The 25,909-nt window shown below is 51.0% G+C and overlaps 10 protein-coding genes across 10 annotated transcripts; 4 read left to right on the forward strand and 6 right to left on the reverse strand.

Annotated features, from left to right (window-relative positions):
• Window positions 1-3,418: 3,418 nt before the first annotated feature.
• W97_04385 (uncharacterized protein) lies at window positions 3,419-5,456 on the reverse strand (the record flags this gene model as incomplete). Its single annotated transcript, XM_007782275.1, has 3 exons — window positions 3,419-5,074; window positions 5,134-5,262; window positions 5,319-5,456. 3 exons carry the CDS (start codon window positions 5,454-5,456, stop codon window positions 3,419-3,421), a joined length of 1,923 nt encoding a protein of 640 aa, XP_007780465.1.
• A 668-nt stretch (window positions 5,457-6,124) lies between these two features.
• On the reverse strand, window positions 6,125-7,194 carry W97_04386 (uncharacterized protein; the record flags this gene model as incomplete). Its single annotated transcript, XM_007782276.1, has 4 exons — window positions 6,125-6,608; window positions 6,659-6,762; window positions 6,822-6,994; window positions 7,047-7,194. 4 exons carry the CDS (start codon window positions 7,192-7,194, stop codon window positions 6,125-6,127), a joined length of 909 nt encoding a protein of 302 aa, XP_007780466.1.
• Window positions 7,195-9,001: 1,807 nt separating this feature from the next.
• On the forward strand, window positions 9,002-10,888 carry W97_04387 (uncharacterized protein; the record flags this gene model as incomplete). Its single annotated transcript, XM_007782277.1, has 3 exons — window positions 9,002-9,617; window positions 9,675-10,152; window positions 10,201-10,888. The coding sequence occupies 3 exons, from the start codon at window positions 9,002-9,004 to the stop codon at window positions 10,886-10,888; spliced, it is 1,782 nt and encodes a 593-aa protein (XP_007780467.1).
• A 1,974-nt stretch (window positions 10,889-12,862) lies between these two features.
• W97_04388 (uncharacterized protein) lies at window positions 12,863-15,286 on the reverse strand (the record flags this gene model as incomplete). Its single annotated transcript, XM_007782278.1, has 2 exons — window positions 12,863-15,099; window positions 15,151-15,286. The coding sequence occupies 2 exons, from the start codon at window positions 15,284-15,286 to the stop codon at window positions 12,863-12,865; spliced, it is 2,373 nt and encodes a 790-aa protein (XP_007780468.1).
• A 586-nt stretch (window positions 15,287-15,872) lies between these two features.
• Window positions 15,873-17,273, forward strand: W97_04389 (uncharacterized protein; the record flags this gene model as incomplete). Its single annotated transcript, XM_007782279.1, has 3 exons — window positions 15,873-16,561; window positions 16,611-16,838; window positions 16,898-17,273. 3 exons carry the CDS (start codon window positions 15,873-15,875, stop codon window positions 17,271-17,273), a joined length of 1,293 nt encoding a protein of 430 aa, XP_007780469.1.
• Window positions 17,274-18,022: 749 nt separating this feature from the next.
• Window positions 18,023-18,663, reverse strand: W97_04390 (histone H2B; the record flags this gene model as incomplete). The annotated part of the gene is made up of 4 exons (XM_007782280.1): window positions 18,023-18,113; window positions 18,172-18,259; window positions 18,314-18,385; window positions 18,498-18,663. The coding sequence occupies 4 exons, from the start codon at window positions 18,661-18,663 to the stop codon at window positions 18,023-18,025; spliced, it is 417 nt and encodes a 138-aa protein (XP_007780470.1).
• Window positions 18,664-19,177: 514 nt separating this feature from the next.
• Window positions 19,178-19,788, forward strand: W97_04391 (histone H2A; the record flags this gene model as incomplete). Its single annotated transcript, XM_007782281.1, has 4 exons — window positions 19,178-19,233; window positions 19,336-19,418; window positions 19,475-19,678; window positions 19,733-19,788. The coding sequence occupies 4 exons, from the start codon at window positions 19,178-19,180 to the stop codon at window positions 19,786-19,788; spliced, it is 399 nt and encodes a 132-aa protein (XP_007780471.1).
• Window positions 19,789-20,602: 814 nt separating this feature from the next.
• On the reverse strand, window positions 20,603-21,090 carry W97_04392 (uncharacterized protein; the record flags this gene model as incomplete). The annotated part of the gene is made up of 4 exons (XM_007782282.1): window positions 20,603-20,676; window positions 20,730-20,808; window positions 20,867-20,999; window positions 21,068-21,090. The coding sequence occupies 4 exons, from the start codon at window positions 21,088-21,090 to the stop codon at window positions 20,603-20,605; spliced, it is 309 nt and encodes a 102-aa protein (XP_007780472.1).
• A 619-nt stretch (window positions 21,091-21,709) lies between these two features.
• W97_04393 (dihydrolipoyllysine-residue succinyltransferase, E2 component) lies at window positions 21,710-23,293 on the forward strand (the record flags this gene model as incomplete). The annotated part of the gene is made up of 6 exons (XM_007782283.1): window positions 21,710-21,845; window positions 21,923-21,978; window positions 22,034-22,837; window positions 22,885-22,944; window positions 22,997-23,119; window positions 23,177-23,293. 6 exons carry the CDS (start codon window positions 21,710-21,712, stop codon window positions 23,291-23,293), a joined length of 1,296 nt encoding a protein of 431 aa, XP_007780473.1.
• Window positions 23,294-23,599: 306 nt separating this feature from the next.
• Window positions 23,600-25,756, reverse strand: W97_04394 (pyruvate decarboxylase; the record flags this gene model as incomplete). Its single annotated transcript, XM_007782284.1, has 2 exons — window positions 23,600-25,131; window positions 25,570-25,756. 2 exons carry the CDS (start codon window positions 25,754-25,756, stop codon window positions 23,600-23,602), a joined length of 1,719 nt encoding a protein of 572 aa, XP_007780474.1.
• Between the last annotated feature and the right edge of the window lie 153 nt (window positions 25,757-25,909).

A 25,909-nucleotide genomic window follows, 5' to 3' on the forward strand; every position in this document is an offset into this window, starting at 1 on the left:
AGACGCTTTAGTATATATAAGTAGTTTAACCTCTATTATAAATATTAGCTACTATTCTATAGATCTTATAGTGCAGATACCTACTACTACTTTTAGCTAAAGAAGAAGAGCTTATAGTCTCTACTTTATATCTATATATAGGCTTATAATTTAGATAGTTTAGATTATTACTACTACTACCGCTACTACTAGTTGCGGTAGTAGTAGTGCTACTAATACTAGGCTATTTTAAAATAATAACGCTTATACTAACTTAATTAATATAGAGAACTTAACAGGTAAATATAGGAGGATATAATTAAGAGTTATTAGTTAGATAGAGATTATAGAGTTTATAGTATCTTTAATCTATATATAGCGGAGATTACTAGCGCTATTCTATATATACTAGCGTATACTAGTATATATTAGAAAGAAGTAGCCTATATATAGCGTAGAGACTTTAAGCACGTATAGTATAAATATAACTTATAAGAGAATTACATTATATATAGTAATTATAGTATTATATATAAGGTCTATAGTTTAAATCCACTTTAGATCTTACTTTTTAAGAATATATTATATACGCTTATAGTGGCCTATATTCTGTTCCTTACTTTCTTCTTTCTATTATAAAAGATCTACAGTTCGAGCTTACCTTAGAAAGTACTTTTCTATAGATTCTTGAAACTATTTTAGTATAAAACGAGTACACCTCATTAAAAATACTATTAAAGGTAGAAAACTACTACTTAGTATATATATCTAAATTCTCTAGATCTTTCTACTTTCTAGTATATTCTATATTACTAATCTATAGAACATTCTAGAATCCAATAGAATCTTTAGTAGTAAGCTTAATTATTAACTAACTAGTTTTACTACTTACTACTTAGTACTTAAAGCTAAAAAAAATAGATATCTTATAGTCTTAATAGACTATAGACTAAGAAATTTAGAGATTTTCTTGTGATTTATATATTTTTAATACTTATTAAGTAATTTAAAACGGCTCTAAGTGCTTTAAGTACTTTAGGTAAGATAGTCTATTTATAAGCACTTACAAGCGCTCGAAACACTTAAAGCTATTTAAAGAAAAATAGCCTTAATTAAGTAAGTAAAAGATTTCGTAACATAGTTTAGATACAATATTCTTTAGTATCTAGATCTTCTGTTATTCCGAGGTTATTAATATACTTAATAAAACTGATTCTCCACCGTATACTACCTTAGTAAAAACTATAATTACCTCTAAAATTCGTATAGCAAAAACGCCTATAACGCGAAAATAAATACTATAGATTAAAACTATAAAAAGTGTTAAGATAAATTCTTAGTTTTATTATATACTATTAATATATACACTTTATAGCCCTCTATAACCGCTAGTGCAAAAGCCTTAGAAATTTAAAATTTTAGCTAAAACTTAATTACAACTATATTTGCAACTATAGAGCTATAAGAGCTAGTAGTTATAGCTAGTATGCTACGGCTGTAGCTAGTACTATAGCTTAGCTACTAAAATACTAACTACTAACTATACTAATTATACTAACTGCGCGCGTGCTTTAGGTTACTAGTTTAATCTCTAGTAGAATTATACTTTTTCTTTTTAGTTATAAGGTAGATATAGACTCTTAGGGGTACTATATAGCCTATAAAGGGTTATTTAGGTATAAAAGTAACTGTATAGCTCTAAAAATATATATAAAGCTTAGAATCTTAATAGAAAACTTAAAAATTCTCTAATTTTATCTATAAAATAGTAAGACTATAACTTTTTATATAGCTATAAGACAAATGTATACTCTATTTAAAGTAAAAAGTATTCTATAGCCTAGATATTTAAAATAGCTTATATTAATATACTTATTAAAATTAAATAGAAATAGAATATAAGCTATATAATAAACTAAACTAATAGCTAAAATAGCTAAGTTATATACTAAACTAGAGACTATACTAAAAGTAAAACTATATCTTAAACTATAACTAGGACTATAATTTAGATAGAAGTTAGTAATAGCTACTTTTTATAATTCTATAAAGAGACTAGAGTAAAGTATATTGTAAAGAGCAAACTATAAAAGTAAATAGATAGTAAAGTAAAAAGTAGGCTACTAAATAAAGTAGAAACTAGACTAGAGACTATACTAGAAACTATATTAAAGACTATACTAAAAGCTTAGCTAGAAACTAAACTAAAATCTAGAATAAAAAGTAAATTAAAATAAAACTAAACTAAAAACTAAACTTAATAGTTACATGAAAGGAAAGTTAAGAATTAGATTATACTAGAGTATAAAAAGAGAACTATATAGTAAACTAAGTAATAAACTAGAAATTAAACTTAGTAGTAAGCTAAAAAGTAGATTAAGATAGAAACTTAATTGTAAGCTAAAAAGTAAACTAAGGTATAAACTAAGATATAAACTAAAATATAAACTAAGATACAAACTAAGATACAAACTAAGATACAAACTAAGACATAAACTAAAAACAAAAATAAGTAGTAAACTAAAAAGTAAACTAGATTATAGATTAAGAGATTTAGTAAAAGATGAACTAAGAACTAAGCTAGAAAATATACTAGAAAACAGAGTAGAAAATAAGCTAAAAAAGAATTAAAATAAAACTAAAAAGATACTAAAATATAGATAAAACAAGAATTCTTTTCTATAGAATAAAAAAGCTAGAGGAGATTTAAGAGAGAGAATATCCCTTATCTTTAAAAAGAAAATAGAGGGTATAAGGGGGAGAAGTCCTCTTAGAAAGTAGAATATCTAATTCTACTAAAGTAGAAAGAATTAATATATATAATAAGATAAAAAGCTAGAATAAATTATAGACTATAAACTAAACTAGAAGCTACAATAGAAACTAGATACTAAACTAAGCTAAAAACTAAGCTAAAAAGTGAATTAGATATAGATTATATTAAAGATAAAGCTAAAATATTAATAAGAAAGTAGTTTAAACATAGAATAAAATTAGAAACTAAAAGATAGACAAAATAGTAAATTAAAGCTAAAATTTAAGAATTAATTAAGAGATAAACTAAGAGATTAACTAAGAGATAAACTAAAAAGAAACTAAGAACTAAAGAAAGAGAAACAGTTTTTTTATATATAGAATAAAGAAAATTAGGGGGGGGGGGTTTAAGGAGGGGAACGCCCCTTATATCTAAGAAAAAGAAAGATAGAGAGATATTAAGAAAAGATATACTCTTAAAAATCTATGAATAATAGATACTCTTTACTAATACTCTAAACCGTTTTAGTATAAAACGGGCACACCTAGTATACTTCTATATAAAGTGTTTTCTTTCTATTAGGCTTATAGACCTTTCAATCCTTGTGTAATATCTTATATACTATCTAATTAATCAAGTTCCAATATCTAGCCTTCCTGCATCGTGACAGGTATTGTACGTACTCTACGCCTCCGCCTCACGCACCTTCGAATAACCCTCTAGGAACCGCTTCCGCAATCCATAACGGTTAAGAGATCTAAGGTACCACTCGCGCAATCCGTGATACTGGAAACCCCTGTCGAGCCCCAAATGCTCCTTGCGCCGGTACAACCATGTCAAAAGCAGCCCGGCAAACGATGCACCCAGCAGAGTCGCTGCAACGGTCCCTCCAGTTCCATGACGATGCTGTGAGTGAGGATAATACGAGGAAGAATCAAGATCGGTCTCAAGTGTCACATTCACAACTCCTGGATTCTTGCCTGTCATGTCTTGTCCTTCCGCTGGGTGTATTCCGTTGCAACCGGAGTTGTCGCATGAGGGTGAGAGTGCAGCAGAGGGGATGAACGTCCTGACAACCGAGGAACGGCGCATCTGCTTGCCGTGCCGATCAATCGCTTCGGCGAAGGTGTAATTGTAAACTTCCAGGATTCTGGTGGACGTCTCGAAACCCGTCTTGATGGCGCTGCTAATCATCTTCCAGGGGCCCTTGGCGGTATCGCCGGCATAAAATTTCCAGGAATGAACCTCGGTCGCGCCGTTCCATGAGACGTAGGACACCAAACCAGAATCGTTATTGCCCGTACGCGAGTAGGTCCAGATTGTGGGCGAAGTCCTTGGAGTCGCTGTCCAGTTGGATTTGTAGCAGCGATACATCATGACGTTGGAGCCCCAGTAGGCTAATTTTCCATACAGTACAGGCTCCCCTATATCAGAGTGCTCAGAGAAATATGCATGGTCCCCCCAGCCTATAAAGGCATGGCCATTCGGGAGCAGCTGGAAGTTTCCCTGCGAGCCGGCGGATACACCGCCTTCCTGATCTGGAGCTTCCCAGGTGTATAGTAGATATGCTGTCCTGTGAACGTGATCGATACTAACAACCATCGCTCGTGACCATTTGTTGGTGATGTTGAAGGTGTTGCTGGCGTTGTCGAACAAGGACAGGATGGTGTGTGTAACGTTCTCCTTCAACCACCGCGCGTGGTGCTGGCTCGAGAAATTGAAATCATTCAAGCGGAAGTCGGAATTTGCCCCATGCAACTGCCACAGCACGCGACCATCTTGTCCGGATATCTTGTATATGCAATGCATATGGCGGGCCGAGATCAGGTAGTCGCCCTCGTCGTTTTTGTCGATGGAGTTGATGTGGAAGTAGTCCCAGGGCGTGTCCTCCGCTAGCCCGTTTCCACTTGTATCGGTAGTCCCCGCCATGGTGTAACTAGCGGTTGGAGATATGTGATCCAGGCTGCGCCATTCGAACATCAGCTCGCCAGTCTCGACATCCACCTCTTGAAACACGCCGTCAGTAATCCAACCCATGCCTCCGCCTATACCATAAGCGCTCAAATCGTACGTCCGAGGTTGGTAGGCCGTCAGCAATGCCCTCCTTCCCTCATCTAGGAGGCGGAACTCGTGCATGTCGCTCGGAGGCGCTGAGCCACTGCTTTCGACTGTCTTGACCACGCGGTAATTTTGGTCGATGATGATGCCTCGTCCCCTTGCGAAGCCGTGATGCTGATTGCCTTGGAAGCAACACAGATGGTCGGCGCCATGGTACCGGCAGACTCGAGGCGCGTGGGCGGTAGAGGCTCCAGAGGTGCCGGCGCCAGACCAGACGAGGTTCTGCACGCATCCAGGTCAGTAGGCACGTAGTCTTCCGGTATACAAACCGTAACACGTACTCCATAGTTGTCGTATATGTAAGGCCCGGAGTCGATATTGCGGTATGGGGCGAGGAAAATGTACCCAGGTGTGACGGCTTCAGGCTTCAGGATCTCCAGGTGGATGGCCGGAGGGTGAAGATCGGGACGCTGTACACATATGATCAGACGCGTCCCGTCTGGGGTCACGGCAGGCGTTAACTCACTGAAAAGAAGACGGAGGTCGGAGAAGTCTCATTATTTAGCTGGGCCAGCGCTGTCGAGACACAGCACAAGAGAAGGGCGAGAGGGAAGTAACAAGCATGGCAGAACTGCTGCCATGGCAGAGACGTAGCGGGAGACATTGATGGAGCGGTGCTGAGAGACAGCCCACCGAACAGCTCTCGGATCTGAACTGATGGATGGCTTACCTGCAGAGACGATGGCTAGGGCAAGGGTTGATCCCCGTCGGGCGCCTGCAGCGATTGCGTGCGTGCAACCTTCCTATCGACATGCGGCGACGGCTTCCTGCTCATCTCGCCGGAGGCTGCGTTACAGACAGGAAGGAGCTTTGTGGCGGGTGTTCGACGGACGCCGCATGATGGATTGTGCTGAGACACGCGTCCAAGTACATACCTCCTTGTGGAGCCGAAACTAGGCCCGCCTTGTCGGTAGCCTAAGATTAGACCAGGTGGAAACAACATTGTCCTCCGAAGAAGTCTTGAGGGCTCAGTTTTCGTGACGATGGTTGGGATTTGGAAAGTAACAGAGTTGACATTAAGCCATACATCAGTACCGTGCAACGCTATCGATGTTTCTGTAACCGAGTTCCCTCTACGGGTAATCAAAATCTCCACCACAACCGCAGAAGACTGCCCATCAATATCTATGGAGTTCGTGTCATTACTGCTGACTCTAAAGCCTGTGATAAACGCCAATTGCCCTTGTACCTGCAACTCCTAATCCCTCCTGATCCAAGACGAGACTTCTCTGAGAAAGGATGAACGGCAGCCTTGACTATTGCGTGTCCGTTTCACGCTCGAATGGCGCCAAGGTTGTTGGCAACACTGCCCAGTAAAACGCCAGAATGACGCATAGCTAACGACGATGCGAGCACTGTAGCTGCCACGCCAGACCCGTAGACGAGATAGCGGAACAAGACATTCTTCAGTTGGTCGTGGTTTCTCTTGCGACATCTGGTGACGAACTTCTCGGTGTCGTTCGAGTGTGGGAATTCCTTGTTCTCCGGCACAGGAACTTCAAGGAAGTCGCAGAGCGGGCCCCAGCCCTCGCTGACACTGTAGTTGAGCAGCTTCTCTGGCGGAACAAGTGACCGCACTTCCGCATAGTATTCTGTGAAGACTTGCTTGCCGTGCTTCCTGAAATCGCCTCTGAAGAAACACGCCCAGAACTTGTGGAGCATGGGCTGGTAAAGCGCTGCGGCCCAGTCACCCAATTTGGCAACTAGAACCAGCTCCGGGTCGTTTGCTCGCCAGTCGACGGTCTTCAAGCATGAACTGCGTGGAAGGGGTCAGCGGCAGAGGTATACAAAAGCGAGAGAACTTACGCGTGCCAGGAGTCCACATCTCTCGTAGTCAAGATAACTTTGGCGTCCGGATAGGCCTCAGTCAGCTCTTGAGCAAAAGCGACGCAAGGCCAATCGCACACTGCCTGCATCGCGTCAGGGGTTGCTTCCAGAAAGTTGAGACCAAGTGGCAGATGAGCCGTACCTGGCAGTGCCCGAAGAGCTTGTCCCATTCCGTGCGACCAAATGTCCCGATTCCGTCGTACTTTGCCGCCAAAGCATCCTGCCACATCAAACAGTCCGGGGGGTTCTCGACGCTGGCAGACATCATGTGGTAACAATCGTCAAATCCAAGCTCCTTGAGGGCAGCACGCAGAGCTTCAGCCAGACATCAGTGGTTGATAAAGCTGGCTTCATTGAGATGTCTCACAAGCTGTCCCTGTCCTTCCAAGCCCCAACGCCAGGACCCTCATCGGGACAGTCCTCCGGCATTTCCTTCGATCAATCTCCGTATCGTCAGGCGTGAAGATGTCGGTGACGGGTCTCGGCGTGTATGCTTGGCCAGGTCGGAAAGCCATTGCAGATCGTGTCGAGCGAATTCGAGGAAAGGAAGCGCAAATGAAGTTATGTGGACGGAAAGAAAAAGGGAAAGGAATCGAGGAAAAGAAAGCACCGCGGATGCTCTCAGACTTCGTGAGCTATCATGGCCCGCGATGAACAGCGTGTTATTGACAGGCACGATCGAATATTTCTCACCAAGGCGACCCACATATCAGTGGTAGGCGGCGTCCACCCTTCCGGGAAAACTGCATGTTGCACCTACTGACAACTTTGTTTGTGCCGCGTATGTTCAAGGCACCCGCTTGCCTCGAAAGGCAGGGAATCATGGGAAGCATGCATTGTGGGGGCGTGGGAGGCATCATCGACTGAGCTTCCTTCCTTCTCACAGGGCATAGGAAAACAGTGCGCCTCTCGATAGGAGGCGACGTCTCGACCTGGATCCCTCGTTGCTTGGCATTTCTATGGTGGCCAGCGACTCTGGTTGGTCCGTGTTTTCGGGAACACTACTGCTGCAAACTCGTGCAGATATCTTTATCTCTGAGCCGGGATTGCTGGTGCTGGCGGTGGCAGATTTCCAGAACCGGGCGTAGGGCCTACCATGAGCTCAATGGCTTTCGTCTCCCGCTGAAGCAATGTTGTGAGACTTCCCAACGGGTCAGTAATGTGTGCCATTGCAGCCGGCTGTTACGATACTCTGGGCCAAGCTGTGTCGTGTCCTGTCGCACCTGGGCAGTCATCAATCAGCGTCGTTGACTTCATTAGGTCGCGGCTGTGGCGCTTTCGGCTCGCTAGGGGAACCGCCATCCGAGTGTCCACAAGCCCAGCTGGCAGGGCAAACACCAAACACCCGACCTTCATGCTCTAAGAGTCCGTTGCGCACTGTAGACGCTGCTCACGGCGCATCGAACACGCTCGGCTATCGGACAATCAAGCTGCTCGAGCTAATCACAGTCAGACGAAGCACACCCCATATCTATCTTTGATCCGGGCCGGGCTTTGGGCCCCTCATTCTGCAAGCTGCTCAACGACAGTAAACCCTGGCTCCAGTCCGCAAATGGCAGCAGCGCATGCGGTCCGCCACAAGTGATCCTCCTCTCCCGGACGTCTGCTGCGGACACGAAGCAGGGCTGTCGAACGTCCTCCAAGAGGAGCGCGTAATCCATGCCTGACGTCCGTTGCTGGACACTCCAGCGTCTCATCCAGCTTGCAAGATGAAACAAGAACAGCAAACCGTCGCTCGAATCACGGCATGAGTCGATCTCTCCTGTAGATGGCCGCTTGCTGCACGATCTGCGGCTAATTTAGCTTCAATCGCCTTCGGCAGACCGGGCGCAAGGCTTGTTTGTAGTTTCACTAGTTCGTTCTCAGCACCTAAAGCAACGTAATCAAGCTCGCTATCCCGATTGATCGTGCGCGTACCGGCAAACAATTGGGGACTGTTCTCCGAAGTTGAAACAGCATTACGACGCTCACCGTGCACAGACGCCTTCCCGAATCGCCAGTGGTTGTTCCCATATGGCACTTCCCTGCACGCAACCTAATATAGTCGAAGCGCCTCCACGGCCTCCCTTGCCCGCCACTGCCACGCGGACGAGTAGGGAAGAGTTCATGGCAGAGTGACCAGGTATCTTATCTGGCCGTACTTACCTGTATCGCCGGCAGTGACTTCTGGAATATCGCCGTCCACCTACCTCCGCTACTTCGCAGCTTGACTCCACCAGCGATGGCTCATGCTGTCTCTGACGGGAGCGGCTGTCTCTCCGGTGTGAAGTTAAACCAGAAAGAAGACTATTGATCACTACTGGGTGTACTGGGTCCAACAGAATGTCGACCACATCTGCAGAGAAGTTCGACCAGATTGAAAGTCACCACCGCCATGGAAGATCAACCGGCGTCACGCGCTCGGTAATGGAAGATCAAGAACACAGCGCTGAGACAGCGATGCAGCCTGTAAGGCCGCCGCAGGCATCATGGACGTCAATGCCACACAAAGACCAACTAGCCATACTGGCACTCTCTCGTATGGTCGACTTCTTTCAAATGGCATCTCTCTCGACTTTTATGGTCCACCAGCTCCAGTCTTTCGATCCTTCTCTGCCGAATTCCTGCATCTCGCGTCAAGCCGGCATGCTACAAGGCAGTTTTACGGCAGCGCAGATAGTCACTGCCGTGTTATGGGGCCGGGTAGCGGATGAGCCCAATATAGGGAGGAAGAAAGTATTGTTAGTAGGGTTGATTGGCACGGCTTTCTCATGCATAGGACTTGGATTTTCGCGTTCCTTCACGCAGGCCACCTTATGGAGACTTCTAGGAGGCGCCATTAACGGAACAGTGGGTGCAGCGCGGACGATGGTGGCGGAGACCGTTGAGAAGCGTTTCCATTCACGAGCTTTCCTCTTGTTACCGGTTGCTTTCAACGTAGCGAACATCCTTGGGCCGAGTGAGTCTCCCCCTCTTTCCCAAGTTGATGACCTACTAACAGTGTGCCTTCTCACAGTCTTCGGCGGTATGCTCGTCGATCCGGTTACATCGTTCCCTACTCTCCTGGGACCCAGCTCCGTATTCGGGGGCCCAGAAGGCGTAGCATGGATGATCAAATACCCTTACGCTGCTACTAACATGCTCAGCGCAGCTCTTCTCTTCGCCGAGGCTGCGCTTGTCTACTTCTTCCTACGGGAAACACTAGCATCCTATGCCAAACGTGGCCCCAGCCCATTCGGCTGGCTTGACACCAGCAGAGGTCTTCTGGCCCGACTAGTACCGCGGCGAAAGAGCGACTACAAGGCCTTGGACCCATCACAGTCTGTCGGCCTTCTTGCAGGTATTGAAGGCGATGCGATCAACATGACAGAACTCAGCCCGGAAGGGTATCTGGAGAAGCCATTCGCAAAGCCGAAGCTTTCATTCTCTAGGCTATGGACCTCAAACGTCGTTCTCACGTTACTCTCTATTGCAATATTTGACTTCCATATGGGGTACGCGCTCCTTCCTGGTCTGCTGCTCTCATCTGACGTGATCATTAGCGCCTTCTCCAGCCTATGGATCATCTTCCTGTCCACCGAACGCGCTGAAAAGCACCATGCCGCACGCTCTCCGTCTGATCCGTTCTATTTTGACGGTGGACTTTCCTTCCAGCCCACGGCAATCAGCTATGCGCTAGCCGTTATCGGCCTCGTAGGCTTGGCTCTCCAGCTGAGCTTGTATCCCTGGGCCAATTCACGGTTCGGGCTCATGCGCTGCTTCCGCTACTCACTGGTTTTGTTTCCTGTAGCTTATTTCCTCGCACCCTTTATATCGCTGCTCCCGTCCTGGACCGATGCGCCTCAACCAGCATCAGGGCCATGGATCTGGATAGGCATCAGCATGGTGCTAACCTTACAGGTTACGGCCCGCACATTTGCGCTGCCAGCCAGTATCCTCTTGCTCAATAACTCCAGTCCGCATCCTACTGTACTGGCTACCATCCATGGTCTTGGCTCCAGCACTAGCTCGATGTTCAGGACTGTTGGACCTATTGCGGCGGGATTCTGGTATGGTGTTGGCTTGGAGATGGGTGCAGTCGGCATGGCATGGTGGATCGTCGCTGGTATAAGCTGCATCGGTTGCATTGCGAGTTTTTGGATGCGAAATGGAAGCGGCCGTGAGATTCTGCTGCCAGGAGACGAGGAGTATCAGGAAATACAAGAGACACAGGCCAGAACACGGGATTGATATATCACATGGAAGCAAGCTGGACAGGAAGTCTTGCACTATGACTTCCGCTTGTGTTGTCCTTTGTATATGGTTTGGCACTACCCCTGTGGACCTTGAATCCTCTGTTTTCAGTCATGGCTGCGTCAATTCACATCACTCAGTTTCAAAGACTCCCAGGGAACACCGTGCACCAATTCTCCAGCCGTCCATGCTCTCATCAGGGCTCCATCCGCATGTATCTAGCTTCTCCTTCCCACACCCCTTCATTTGCAGTGAGCGGTGACCAGCGTTCATACCCTTTTGCGAGTCGAATTGAAGTGTTGATACGCGGGGCCTTCCGTTCGCGCCTTCCACACTCAAAGTGACCAAGAGAGCTGACTATCGTTGTATGAGACGCACAGTATCCAGAGGGTGTATCAAAGCTCCGAGCGACAGCCTGTTGAACCCTGGCTGCCATTGTGCTGCAACATCATCCGAGCTGGAACCTTTCTGGCTTGTAAGAGGATGAGTGCAAGACGGTAATCTCATGCTTAAAATTGAGCTTACGGTGGCAGATCTAACGGCCAGGTACATTAGTGGGTAGCCGACCACGTAACCAGTGCAGTTGCACGCAGGAACCAGTTTCTAGTTCTAAGATGCTTATGAAGACCATGGAAGTCTTCTAAGAGCCGACTATTTAGTCTTATAAAGGTGTCAGATATCTGAGTCATAGTGAGAGATTGCGATTCCTGCATGCTATGAACTTTCTTCTAAGTCCCTAAGCAGGATTTGTAGTTACTAGTAATGGCCCACGAAAGTGGACGAGCTGATTACTAGTAAACAATAGCCCTCGTATTCGGGCACAGCACTAACACAGTCTTGCCAGAGAAGGGTTCATACAATAGATAGTGACAAGTTCTGGGTCCTAACCAAAGTCTTCTAAGAGGACTGTTACAGAACACTAAATCTACTAGTACATATCAACCTGCTCGATCGCTTGGGTTGGAGCTATCCGCGATGGATCGTAGGCTAGAAACTTCGAAAATCTGTGCAGAAATCTCTGATCTGATGTGGCTTGTTAACCTCTTTCCTACCCAAAGTATCCACAGGATTTGACTTGGAGATAACCCATCGTAATCAGAGGCTTGTCAGGAGCGGTAGAGATTTAATTACTTAGCTTCACATTCTTCGTCATAGCCCATATCTGTTTTTCGAGTGTTGTTCTACGAACTTTGCATCGAAAAACTGCGGCGTATCCCAAAGGGCTTGGAAGAAGTTGCATCTCCCAACCCTTGCGTTGATTCTATTCAATACGTATAGTCGGCTCAATCTTGCTGCCGACTACAGCGGCTTACTATACTCCGCTTTGCTAGGTTGAGCTCTGTTACAAAGAGATTATCAAACGATACTAGGTGAGAATATAATCTCCGGAGCACAAAAGTGATAACGCTTTCGGCTATCACAAAATTGGACCGATCAAATCCTAGGCACATTGAAATGGCCTGTTGTCTCATAAGACTGGACGGACAGAGATGATCGGTGATTACGCGAAGTAGAGCTTCTTCGCTATCCTGTATACAAGCTGTCTATACACTTTGAGCTGATCCCCTAAAGTACACGTTCCCTTCTCCTCAATCCCGGCAAGCATATCAGCCAAGACATCGCCTTTCTATGACAACAGTTACTGGCTATCTTATGGTACACAGACCGTCCCCCTTCTGAAACACGAGGAAGAAGGAACATATGCAATCCCCGCCAGTATAATACACAATAACCAGCAACAACAAAGCGAAGCTTCTGGACAGGAGGCTGAACCACCACTTGCTGTCAAGTCCGTGAACTAGATGAGCAGCAAGATGGCAAGGGCAGCGTTCCGATCATCATACAAGGTCACCAATCGGAACGCCCCAACCGGTTCTACAGGTCCACAGCAAGCTTGGAGGCGGCGCAGCAGATCGAACGCGATCAGATCCGATGTGAGAACGCAACCCGCCTCCTTCCTCCCGTGAACACCTACCCCAGGCCGGCTTTACCAGTCTTGACAGTATGCGCAATCGGCTGCAAAATGCCCTTATTATTAAGCGCACCAAGGGCTGTACCCTGAGTCCACCCCATCTTTTCCAATAGCGCGCGGCCCTTGTTCCCAACACCGAGCTCAGGAGCGTTCGCCCCGACAACCTCGCCATCCGTATAGCTGACTCCAGCAGTAACGCCCCCGCCACCAGAGCGCCTAGGCACGACTCGGCCCTTTCCGGCCTTCTTGTCCATGCGGGGGAGGAAGCTACGCGTCATGCGCGCCTCCACCTTAGAGAAGAGGCGATCGTCGAACTCGCGTGTGTGGCTAGTCTTGATGAGGGTGGTGAAACGGCTTTTGCCTGAGCCGACAGACTTGGACTTCAGCCCGAGGGGCGAGGCGAACTGATGCACCAGAGCACGGCCGCGCTTGTCCATGGGCGGCAGGGCGCGACTCGTGTGAGACGAGCGGACGAATTCTTCGATTTCTAGTCTCAGCTGGGCAATGTTCATGCCTTCGCTGTAACGGGCGTTGAGGTCAGACTTGAACTTGTTCTTCTTGCCGAGGAGGCCTTGGGCACGAAGTTCTTCGCGTTCGGCTTTCTGGCGGCGCTTCTTCTTGCGATCTGCTTCCCAGGTGTTGCGGAGGGTAGTCTGGAGCTCATCATCGGACAGCTCAAACGGCATTTCCGCTTGGCGGCCCTTTGGCTTCTTAATGCTAGGTCGCTCGAAGTCCATAATGTCGAACCCGTTGTATGGGTCTTGCTCGAGCACGTCAGCCATGAGGCTGGCAGAAGGATAGTCACCTCTCGCTCTGCGGGATCGCTGGCGACCACCACTTCGACCAGCCGGCCGGAATAGGGCATCGAGGGTGGCCTGGAGTTCTTCTTCGTCACCCTCTTCCCTGCCCTCGTCGTCATCGAAGAGTAATAGCTCGTCCGAGCCCATCCCAAGCTCTTCCTGTTTTGCGAGAAGCCGTGCAATTTTTTCGTCAGTCATTCTGGCTATCCTGCGCTCGATGAGATCTTTTTCGTCTTCGAAATCCTCATCCGAGTTGATCCCGTCTTCATCATCTTCATCATCATCCGATTCGTCATCGAACCCATCATTTCCGACGTCGAAGTCATCTTCTTCGGAATTGGTAGAATCGCTGTTGCCAGTCTCTTGAGATGGGATGGAGCTCTCAAATAATGTTATGAGTTCCAACTGGCGCTCCGCAGTCAACAATGCACTAGGTATCCATCTTGCATCGTCGACTGTGTAGCCCTCGTACACAACCAAGTACTGAACTCCAGCCTCCCGTTCCCTCTTGTGCAAGATGCGCTCGATCTCTCCAAGCATCTCTTCTGATGTGCTTACACCTTCGAAGTCGTCCAGCATAGAGGGGTCCCAACCGTCATCAATCTTGACAGTTGACTGACGCAGAGCTTCTTCGAGTGGTGCTAGGATATCAACATCCGTCCCGTTGTTGTCATCTAGGGCAAGATCCCTAAGCAAGAAAGCAGACTGGCTGTCGGAAGGAGCGTCAGCGCCGAGCTGTTCCTGCGCGCGAATGTTCTCCAAGTAATCAGCGATGATCTCATCCTCTTGGTGTTGCTTCTTGGATCGCTTAGTAGCTCTCTTCAGCGGGGCAGAGCGCTCCCCCAAAGGTTGAGCATCTTGACCGACAGCAGGTTTGCGGGGCGAGGGTTTGCGAGGCGAGGGCTTTCGAAGTCTTGGCGGAGATTTGGGAGTTTCGTCAACAAATCTTACGGGTGCGTTTCTGCCTCTGAAAACCACCACTTCTTCACTGGATGTAGAAGGCGTCGGCGAAGCGCTGCGGAAGGCAGGCGGAGGGAGCTTGGGCGGCGCTGCGAAGCCTGAACCCGTGGTGTCGACAAAGAAACCAACTGCAGGCGCACCGCTGGAACCCCCGGTAACACCATGTGGGCTGCTCTCGATCTTGATATCCACGTCACTGCTCGATGCGGATGCAGATGAAGTGGCCTCTTCCTCGCTTTGGATCTGCATACGGGCCAACGCATGCTCTGAGCAAGCAACGTCGCCACGCTCCAGAGAGTTCCCTTCCGCCCCCGACTCTTCTCCTGCTACCTCATCTTCCCTGGTGCCTTTTAGATCGCCAGCGCTCACGAAGTTGATCACGTTGTGACGCAACTTCTGGTCCGTAGACCAGAAGGAGTGGTGTCGTGCGGTATTCCGAGCTTCATCGCTCAGGGAGAAATGGGCAGGCTTAGAAGCTGTGCGTGCAAATGAGCGGAGAAGTGCGGGAAAGGCTCAGATCTACCCACCACTGTGGTTGTCGGTGAAAGAGCTCGACGACTGTGGGACGAAAGAGCCAGAACTGCGGACGTTGTTGTGTCCACTCCTTGTGGGAGTGGCTGGCAGCTTGCCACTGTTGCGGCCGCCTTTCTTCGTTCTTGGCATTCGGACGCCTCTTCCCTAGGACAAACGACGTCTGACGGCTTTACCAGTCTGTGAACTCGGAACGCTGAGAGGAGAGTTGTGAGTCGTGAGTCGTGAGCCGTGAGTCGTGAGAAGCAGAGGCAGAAGGTGGCGGTAACTTACCTAGACTTCATTGACGTGGGGCGATACATGGACGGAAATATAAATTACAAAAAATACATAAAATACATAAAATACCATCTCTTATCGTTAAGAAACCCCTCTCCAGTGCGTGCGACATCCACGTCGGTAGGTACATACCAGGTGCCAGGTGCCAAGTGCTAGGTAGGTAGTTAGCTCAAGCTCCAGCGGTGCGTGTTCCAGTCGATCTGACGACCACAATACCTACCTCCCTTCTGGAATCTGCCATGACCGGATAGATCTCCACAGCTTCTTTCCTCCGGCTCGGTTTGTCTCTTAGTCTCCTCAACATCAGGCCGCCTCGTCGTATATACCTACCCATGCCAAACCCAGCCCAAGCGTCACGGGCGTGCTTGACAAGCGCATCACCGGACACCGTCCCCAAAACCCTCACCTTACCTCCTCTCTTCCCACTTCCGCACGCAACATGAGCAACCTCGACAACCTCGGGCGCTACAGCAAGCGCGTCGTCCAGTACTTCTGGGACCCGATGCCGCGCAACGACGAGCCGAACCTGCCCGTCTGGTGCCTGGGCGAATGCTACGAGGCACGCAGCCAGATGGCAGGCAGCGAGCCGTACACGTCGTCGCCGAGCGCACCGAACGGCGCTCCGCTTTCGACCTCGCATGCTTCTTCGACGACCGACAGCAGCAGGAGTCGGAGTAGCAGTGGTGCTGAAGACACGGCCGCCGGAGATGCGGATGCAGGGTGGCCGAGAGCGTTCCTGGACGACTTCGAGAGCAGGATCTGGCTCACGTACCGCTCGAACTTCGCGTCGATACAGAAGTCGGAGTCGCCCAAGGCGGTGGCGAGTTTGAGCTTCTCTGTGCGGCTGAAGCAGCTGGGGAACCAGGGAGGCTTTACGTCGGATTCGGGCTGGGGGTGCATGATTCGGTCGGGGCAGAGCTTGCTTGCGAACTCGCTGGTGATGCTGCAGCTTGGGAGGGATTGGCGGAGAGGGCAGAAGCGGGAAGAAGAGCGCAGGATATTGTCGTTGTTTGCTGACGATCCGACAGCGCCGTTCTCGATACACAGGTTTGTTGAGCACGGGGCGAAGGCGTGTGGAAAGCATCCTGGAGAGTGGTTTGGACCTTCTGCTACGGCGACGTGCATACAGTAAGCTCTAGGCATCGAGATATATTGTGTGGCTACCTGACTTTCTTAGGGCACTATCGAACGGCTATCAAGACGCTGGATTGAAGGTCTACATCACCGGCGACGGCTCCGACGTCTACGAGGACGCCTTCATGAAGATAGCCAGATCGACCGATGGCTCTTTTCAACCTACACTCGTTTGCGTCGGCATACGATTAGGCATCGATAGAGTCACACCCGTGTACTGGGAAGCTCTGAAGGCGGCTCTGCAAATGCCTCAGTCCATCGGGATTGCTGGGTAAGTGCCTCCCAAAAAACCGCGCGAGTATGTGTCAAGTGGACTGATTCTTTGGGCAGCGGCCAGCCATCCTCTTCCCACTACTTCATCGGCACTCAAGCCGACCACTTCTTCTACCTGGACCCGCACACCCCTCGCCCATTCCTCCCTCTCCACGCCAACCTCGATGACTACACAGCCGAGGATATCGACTCCTGCCATACGCGCCGCCTACGCCGCATTCATGTCAGAGAAATGGACCCGAGCATGCTGATCGCTTTCCTGATCCGGGATGAGGAAGATTGGAAAGACTGGAGACAGGGGATACAAGAAGTGCAAGGCAAAGCCATCGTCAATGTAGCTGACCATGAGCCGGCGCTGCACGGTAGTGTCGAGAGAGAGGGAGCAGTGGACGAGGTTGAAGCGCTTGACGACGATGAGGATGGGTTGCAGTGAGTGAATTGGGCTGGTTCCAATGGTTTCGCGCGATTTGCAGAGGCGTTGTTCTGTTGGTTGAGTGGACTTCGGGGCGCGACGGTGTTGCATTGTTCGGCCGTTTCAGAATGCTCATGGGTTGGTGTAGCGGCGTATACGAGCGCCGATACCCTGGAGAGCCATCCTATCAATACGCAACCCTATCATCCCCGGTTTTTGACCACTCTTGATGCGCGAGATTTTCGCGCCAGAATGTAAACAACGCCGGCCTGCGCGGCTGCGAAGCAGTTCTTCCATGGCAGAATTAGCGCTGCGCGTTGCGTGCCTAAGATGACAAAGCGGTCGATATCCACGAAGCGTGATGATGCTCCAGATGCCAGCTGTTTCCGCGGACTGCAGTAGCACGTCTTGCATCCTGACATTAGATGATCGAAAGCTCCAAAACACGGTAGCTAGATTGTCAGTGCATCACCTGTCAGGTTCGATGTCACAAGACATCCCAAAGTCACTGAAGCAAGCGGGACTCAAAAGTAGAGAAAGGATCTTTGATTCCTCCTCAGAGAGGGTGTATCATACAACGCTCCATGATATCCCAGATCCCTGAACCGTGAAGACATGTGGCTCAGGCCAGAGCAAAAGCAACCCATCCCATGACGCACTGATGAACCGTAAACACCTGCCGCAAAACCCGCCGGTATACCATCGAGCGGCGTAAAAACCCCTTCACCAAAAGAGCATAGATCTGAGAGCCCGCGAAAGGGAGAAGCCGTTTACTTGGTGGATGACGAGTACTTGGTGACGGCCTTGGTGCCTTCCGAGACGGCGTGCTTGGCAAGCTCACCGGGCAGGATCAGTCGCACACTGCGAAACAGTCAGAAAGGGCGCTTCAAGATGACAAGTGGATGGAGTGGTAACGTACGAGGTCTGGATCTCCCGCGAAGAGATGGTGGACTTCTTGTTGTATGCGGCAAGCTTAGATGCCTCGGTTGCGACGCGCTCAAAGATGTCTGAGTCACAAATCAGTACCGGATTAGGATCGCATTGTGCTGGAGGTCACATACCGTTGACGAAGGAGTTCAAGATGGACATGGCGCGGTTGGAGATACCAGTGTCAGGGTGGACCTGCTTGAGCACTGGAAACAAGACGCGTCAGCTTCGATGATCCTGGATGATGAACAAGGCTGGAACAGGTCCAGGCACGGAATGCGACCGTGATGCGGACGCGATCAGGCGATGAAGACGTACCCTTGTAGATGTAGCTGGAGTAGGTCTCCTTCCTGGTCTTGGTGCGCTTCTTCTTGTCACCAGAGGGAGCGGCGGTCTTCTTGCCAGCTTCCTTCTTCTCGGCGGGCGCCTTGCCAGCCGGGGCCTTGCCGCCAGTGGTGGGAGTCTTCTGAGCCTTTGGTGGCATTTTGAGTGTTATGTGCGGGTTGTGAGTCGAAAAAGCGCAAGTTTGATGTTTCGAGTGAAGCTGTTGATGGACGGATGTGTGTGAGTGATGGATGAAGCTGCGCGGCAGGATGGACGTGGATGGTGGATGGTGGATGGTGGATGGGAGCAGGAAATGAAGAGGAGCGCGGGTGGTGGAGGATACTTATGGGCAGTCGCGAGAGTCGGTCGCGTAATCGGCATCAACTCACGTCCGCTCGCGGCAGGGTGGTGCTTGGTGATGCGGGAAAGTACGCTAAGCCTCTTGCGGCAGGCGCTAGAGCCTCCGCGCACCGAATGATGGAGCGACCACAACAGCCCGACGCGACCAGCTTATAACTGCAACGCCGCCCCCCGACTGAAGCTCCCTCCCTCCTTCATCCACAGATTCTCATCCACACGCACCTATCTATCGCATCGCATCCCTCCCGTCGCATCCACCACTCCCATATTAACCACTCAAACCAAAACCGCCAACTTCAACCAAATCTCTCAAAATGACTGGAGGCAAGTCTGGAGGCAAGGCCAGCGGCAGCAAGAGCAATGCGCAATCGTAAGTCTTCCATTTTCGCAGGCTTTGCGCGCCGTTCCTTTTGGATGCTTTCAAGGCGCGCCTTCCGCATCACGCGTCCAACGGATACTAACTCCAATCCAGTCGTTCATCTAAGGCCGGTCTCGCATTCCCGGTCGGTCGTGTCCACCGTCTCTTGAGGAAGGGCAACTACGCCCAGCGTGTCGGTGCTGGCGAGTCATACCCTCTCAATCCAACTCGAATAGTCATCTGACTTTCTCAGGCGCTCCCGTCTACCTCGCTGCCGTCCTTGAGTACCTCGCTGCCGAAATCCTCGAGTTGGCTGGCAACGCCGCCCGCGACAACAAGAAGACCCGCATCATCCCGCGTCATCTCCAGCTCGCCATCAGGAACGATGAGGAGTTGAACAAGCTACTGGGTCACGTCACCATCGCCCAGGGTGGTGTGCTTCCCAACATCCACCAGAGTACGTCATCCAGCTCCATCCAAAGCGTATCAGATATACTGACTTTCATCCCAGACCTTCTGCCCAAGAAGACTGCCAAGGGCGGCAAGGGTCCCAGCCAAGAGCTATAGGTTTTCTCTGGGTCTTTGCTTTTCCGGCGTGGGTTTGGTGGTGCTTTTCACAATGACTTTCATGGGGTTTAGGGTCGGGGCAACTGGGTTCAAGGGCTACGGCTTTTCTGCACTACATCGGGACTGCTGTACATTATGTCCATGGAGATGGACGGAATCTGATGACTGACACTTGATTCTGCTTCTAATCTGCGCTCTGATTGTCATTTTGAAAACGTTTTAGAATTATGCTACCAGCTCGTGCTTTCGAAACATTAACATTTGATCCATTTCTACTTCCAAGGTCAGAAATTTCCTACCATGGTTTGTTCGACCAGAACTCCCAGCTTCCCTTGCAACTGCTGCATGAACGCCATCTGTAACGAAGAAGTACCCCTTTGTATTCGTGGTATATCTCCATGCTTTACAGATCTTTGTGGGCGTTGACATGCTGGAGGCTGAGCAAACCGAGGTGACACAGTCTGGCCATTGGAAGACGGCCTGCGTCTGCTTTCAGCTCACTGGGCAATCGGCTTGATAGTATTGAAAAATGAAGTCATGATGCACGAGTTTACGTGGATTAGAGACCGGCCGATCTACCGTACATCGCACCACAGCATTGCAGTTCGGCCAGTGGCAAGCATCAGTGCGTAAGAGCTGTGCCCAGGCACGGCTACCACTAGTAATGAGCAATGGGTATTGACGAAATCATAAAACCTTTACTGGCTGTTCGAATGATACGTGTGTTTACAATGGGTTCGTTTCTCGACGCCTGAACGTTCACCTTCCTTACAATATCATGTGCGGGGGTGCTAAAGACATCATCAGCGGCGTTTCAAGCTACTCGGTCAGCGAGCATGATCTTACGGTCGAGGATGGGCGCAGGTATGTTTCGTTCGAACTTCGAGCCTGTCTAGCACATCAGCACCGAGCTCAAACACAAGGACTCTGCGTCTCCATACCTCCTGGCGCAGTCGGTGGCCGATACGAATCCGGGTGCTGCCACTTCTTCAACAGGTCTTCGGTCTCCTGTATGAGGATCTTGTAGCGTTGTCAGCGTCCTGTCACTATTGCACTAGTCGAGGATTTGGGCGCGTACCCTCCGTTGTCTGGGCTCTGTGACATGTCTGTTCGCCTCGAAGAGCGAGCGGATGTAGAGCGCCTGTCCGCGCCAGAGGTATCTATGGACAGCCCAGTCGAGGGAGAGCTTAAGGGAGCGGCGGTAGAGGTGGCTGTGGGTAGCTGTTAGTGTTCTGTGCAACTAGATGGAGGTCTGACATCGATGCTGTGGTGCTCTCACAGGACGGCGTTCTTGCTGGCCATGCTTGCTACTGCGCTGGCGGCACAGCGTCAATTGGCGCCTGTCGCACTTTGTCCACGGCGAGGTATAGACGGCCGAGCTGAGTCAAGCTCGAAGGGTTGGCAGTGTCGCGAGTGACGAGAGTACTCCGTACGGGTGCGCAACGACGGAGCCGCTCTCCGGCTGATGCCGTGTTGGCACCCGCGCCAGCTCCACCGCAGGCCCAAGGCCCAAGGCGCAAGCTGCAAGCAAGCTGCAGAGCTCTCCTCACTCGTTGTCCCGCCGTGTCAAACCAACAACCTCCAACCCCTAGGATCCTCATCTCGTATGCTGTTGTAGAGCTCGCGGTCCTGCTGCTTCTGCACAATGGCCAGCTCTCAATGTTTGCGCAGAGTCGCGGCAGCGAAGCCTCAGATGCGGTCATCCCCTCTCCTCCGCGCTTCGTACCTCAAGCCTGCGCATGCTGTGGCGGCTGTGAGGTCTTACTCTGCACGCTCGCCAGCATCGAGACCTTCCCTCTTCGCGTCTCCTCTATCGTGAGTCCACATCCCCCATTGCCTCGGCCCTGAGCGGCCTCCGCTGACGTACAAGCAGGAAAACACCGTTGATACCACACACCGCTTCCTTCAGTCTCACCCACAGATGCAATGGTTTGAGCCTCCGTCCACTCGAGCGCAAGAGCAGGCGTACCTGACGAGTACCACAGCGGAGAAGATCGTCAAAGTGCCGGAGATGGCCGAATCCATCACCGAGGGCACGCTGAAGCAGTTCTCGAAGCGTAAGTGATCAACGACATGGTCAACCAGATATATGGCAGGCTCTACGGATACGTCTCTAATACCTATGCCAATGCAGAGGTTGGCGACTACGTGGAGCAGGACGAGGAAATTGCCACCATCGAGACAGACAAGGTACACAAGGAGTAGTGAACAGCACAGTAGAGCGATGAGAGCTAAGACTTCTCAGATCGATGTATCAGTCAATGCGCCCGAGGCCGGCACAATCAAAGAGCTACTTGTCAAGGAGGAAGACACCGTCACAGTAGGGCAAGATCTAGTAAAGATGGAACTCGGCGGCGAGCCTTCAGGTGGACAATCCGAGACGGCCAAGCAGGAGCCCAAGGCGCCCGCATCAAGTGACCAAGAAACCTCCTCGCAGCCAAAGGGCGGCCAGGAACAGGAATCCAAGCCCCAGCAGCAGGAGGCCAAGCCAGAGCCTCCCAAGCAGGAATCCAAGCCGCAACCGCCACAGCAGGAGAAGAAGCCATCCCCGCCACCGCAGCCAACCAAGCAGGACAAGAAGCCGGACCCGCCAAAGAAGGAAAAGGACGAGCCGAAGAAGATGGAGCAGCCGTTCGGAACCCGGGAGGAGCGCCGCGTCAAAATGAACCGCATGCGTCTGCGGATCGCCGAGCGCCTAAAGCAGTCCCAGAACACCGCCGCATCGCTCACCACCTTCAACGAGGTCGATATGTCCTCCCTCATGGAGTTGAGGAAGCTGTACAAGGATGAGATTCTCAAGAAGACCGGAGTCAAGCTTGGCTTCATGAGCGCTTTCTCGCGCGCGTGCGTCTTGGCGATGAAGGACCTCCCAGCGGTCAACGCGTCCATTGAGGGACCTGGCGGTGGGGATACTATCGTGTACCGGGACTATGTCGATATCAGCGTGGCTGTGGCGACTGAGAAGGGCCTTGTGACGCCTGTCGTACGGAACGCTGAATCGCTCGATATGGTTGGCATCGAGAAGGCGATTGCCGATCTCGGAAAGAAGGTTCGTGAACACCACAGCCGTTGCGTGAAGTATACTGACCGGTACAGGCACGCGATAACAAGCTGACCATTGAGGATATGGCCGGTGGCACCTTCACAATCTCCAATGTAAGCTCATTCAGCTTCTAGCAACTACGCAAATCATCTGACGGCTTTACAGGGAGGTGTGTTTGGCTCATTGATGGGCACGCCTATCATTAACCTACCGCAAACCGCTGTGCTCGGCCTGCACGCGATCAAAGAAAAACCTATTGCTATTAACGGCAAAGTCGAGATCCGACCTGTAAGTGCTATCCTGCTACAGTAGAGGCGGGGGGCTTTGGGAACTAACGATCCATAGATGATGTACCTCGCTCTCACGTATGACCACCGCCTTCTGGATGGCAGGGAAGCAGTCACGTTCTTAGTGAAGGTCAAGGAGTACATTGAGGACCCGCGCCGCATGCTGCTCGGTTAAAATGGATCATTGTTGTACATCGCCAACAGCATTGCGCGTCCAGTATCACGTCACGTTTTCTTGTACAAAGCACAGCGGTTGTTGTGGCCTTGCCGCATTCGGGGCTCTGGTGTATGATAAAATATTTTCATTTTGGTTCAACTAACGCATGAAGTTACCGAGACTTCCCGTAGCCGTGCTCAGCTGATTTTCCTGCCCTGTCCAATACCAGTGCCCCATGTTCTGAGAAATTCCGTCGTTGGGCATGTCCCGCAATTCTCTCAGCCCACTGCCTGAATCCATAGCGTCCGCTCCCCAACGCATCTCCTACTCCAATCTTGCATTATTCTTCGCACTCGCCTCCGCTGTCATCTTCAGCGCAACCGGCGCGTCCTCCTTGGGCATATAAATCTCGACAAACCTCAAGGCATCACTGTCCGCAAACTCCTTATCCTCGAACAACCTCTCGACCTCCTCCTTCGTCTTGACCTGGTACGTTTTCGCCTCACCCTCCTTGGCCCCAAACGCAGCCGGCAGATCCTTATACCGCCACGTCTGCACATCATTGTACGGCGCGTCCCAGCCGTGGATGTAGCGCTCGATCGTATACCCCTCGTTGCAGATTACGAAGATAATCGGGTTCAGCTTGTTGCGCAGCATCGTGCTGACTTCCTGCGCCGTGAGCTGGAAACTGCCGTCGCCGGTAAACAGGATCGTGCGCCGCAGCCCGAGTTCTTTGGCCGCGAGCGCGGCGCCCTGGCATGCGCCGGTCGCGTAGCCGATGCTGCCCCATAGCACCTGGCTGATGGCCGTGACGTCCTTGGGGAAGCGCGTCTCCCATATGCCGAAGTTTGCTGTGCCCGTCTCCGTGATGACGACGTCGGAAGCCTGCAGCCATTGCCCCAGGCGCGGCCAGAACCAGGCCTGCGTGATCGTCGGGTCCTTGGAGTTGCGCTCGGCTTGCGGGATCGTGTTGCTAGGGACGGGTCCGGCTTCGATGTTCAGCTTGCCCATCTTCTGGGTTACCTTGCGCAGAACCCCGTTCATGCGCACGCCAGGGTACTCGGAGTACCGCACCCGGATGTAGTTGCTGTGGAAGTCAATGGTGCGGAGCTGGGAGACGCGGTAGGTGAAGCCGGCGGTGTTGAAGTCGGACTTTATGGCGCCGATGCTGAGGACGAGGTCCGAGGACTCGACGCGCTCACGCACGCCGGCGTTGGAGCCGTCGCCTGCGTAGACGCCGCCGTAGTTGGGGAGGGTTTCGTTGACGGCGCCTTTGCCCATCGGCGCGACGAAGGTGGGGATGCCGGACTTGGATATCAGTTCGTGGGTCTCCTCGAGAGCTCGATGGCGGATGGCGCAGGCGTCGACGAGGATGATGGGGTTCTTGGCGGCGTGGAGGGCGCGGAGGACGACGTCGACTACGTAGTCCTCTTTCTCTGGCTCGTTGGGCGGGAATTCCAGATCTAGCGGCGTCTTTAGCCGCTCGCCCTCGACCTTCTTCTGCACCATGTCCGACGGCAGCGAGATGTAGACCGGTCGGCTCTGGATGTAGCATTCCTGGATGGCGTGGTCGATCAGCGTAGCGGCTTCATGCGGATCGTTCAGAAGCGATGTGGCACACGAGATTTGCCGGCTCATGTTGCTGAAGACGTGGAAGTCGCCATTGCCCAACGTGTGGTGCAGGAGCATGCCGCTGCGCTGCGAGATGGTGGATGGACATCCCACGATGTGCACGACGGGGACGTACTCGGAGTATGCGCCGGCGAGGGCGTTCACGGCGGAGAGTTCGCCCACGCCGAAGGTGGTGACAATGGCGGAGATGCCTTTGACTCTGGCATAGCCGTCTGCTGCGTATCCTGCTCAAACATTCAGCACTGTCTGTTCCGAGCACGCGCCTGGCCGAAGTAGCCATGTGCCATGCCGCCTGAGACGCTCCGCAGCCCACACCGACCAACTTCTCATTCTCAATGGCCGTCAAAAGCGTTCTGTCCGTGGTCCAACACAAGGGCTCGACAGCCCGATCCAGCTTCAGCTTCAGCTTCACGATCTTTGGTGCGGCGCAACGCTCAATCACGTGGTCGCGGAGCTGCCGGAGCAGGCACAGAGCTCTTGATCTGCAGCAGATGCACGCATCTCCACGCATCTCCACGCCAGCTGCGAGAGAAGAACGGAAAGCGCCCAAATGAGCTTGAGAACTTCTCGAACATTTGTATCAAGGCGAGCGCAATCGCTGTTCGTGGAGTGCGGAGCTCCTCATGTTGGGCACTCCTTCGCAGCACGAGAGGGAAGCTCACCTGCGTTGAGCTCATTCACGTTGCCCACCCAGTTGAGGCCGACCTTGGGTATGTAGTCGAGCGCGACGAGGTTGTAGTCGCCAGGCAAGCCGTGGACCGATTGAACGCCTACTTCCTTGAGGCGGCGGAAGAGGTACTCGGCGACGTCAACGGGGTCTTTGAGCTCGGAGGTTCTGATGTCAGACATGTCGGTGGAACCGCTTGGGCAGCAGGTATGAACGTGAACGATCAAGGAGTGTGTTCGGTGAGGACAGCCAGTTTGCGGGAGCGGCTCAGATTGATATGGCGACCGATAAACTGCGGTTGCTGCGCAAATGATGACGGTACGGTGGGAGCATCA

Source organism: Coniosporium apollinis (genome assembly GCF_000281105.1).
Source record: "Coniosporium apollinis CBS 100218 chromosome Unknown supercont1.19, whole genome shotgun sequence".
In the NCBI taxonomy this organism is placed as follows: domain Eukaryota; kingdom Fungi; phylum Ascomycota; class Dothideomycetes; genus Coniosporium; species Coniosporium apollinis.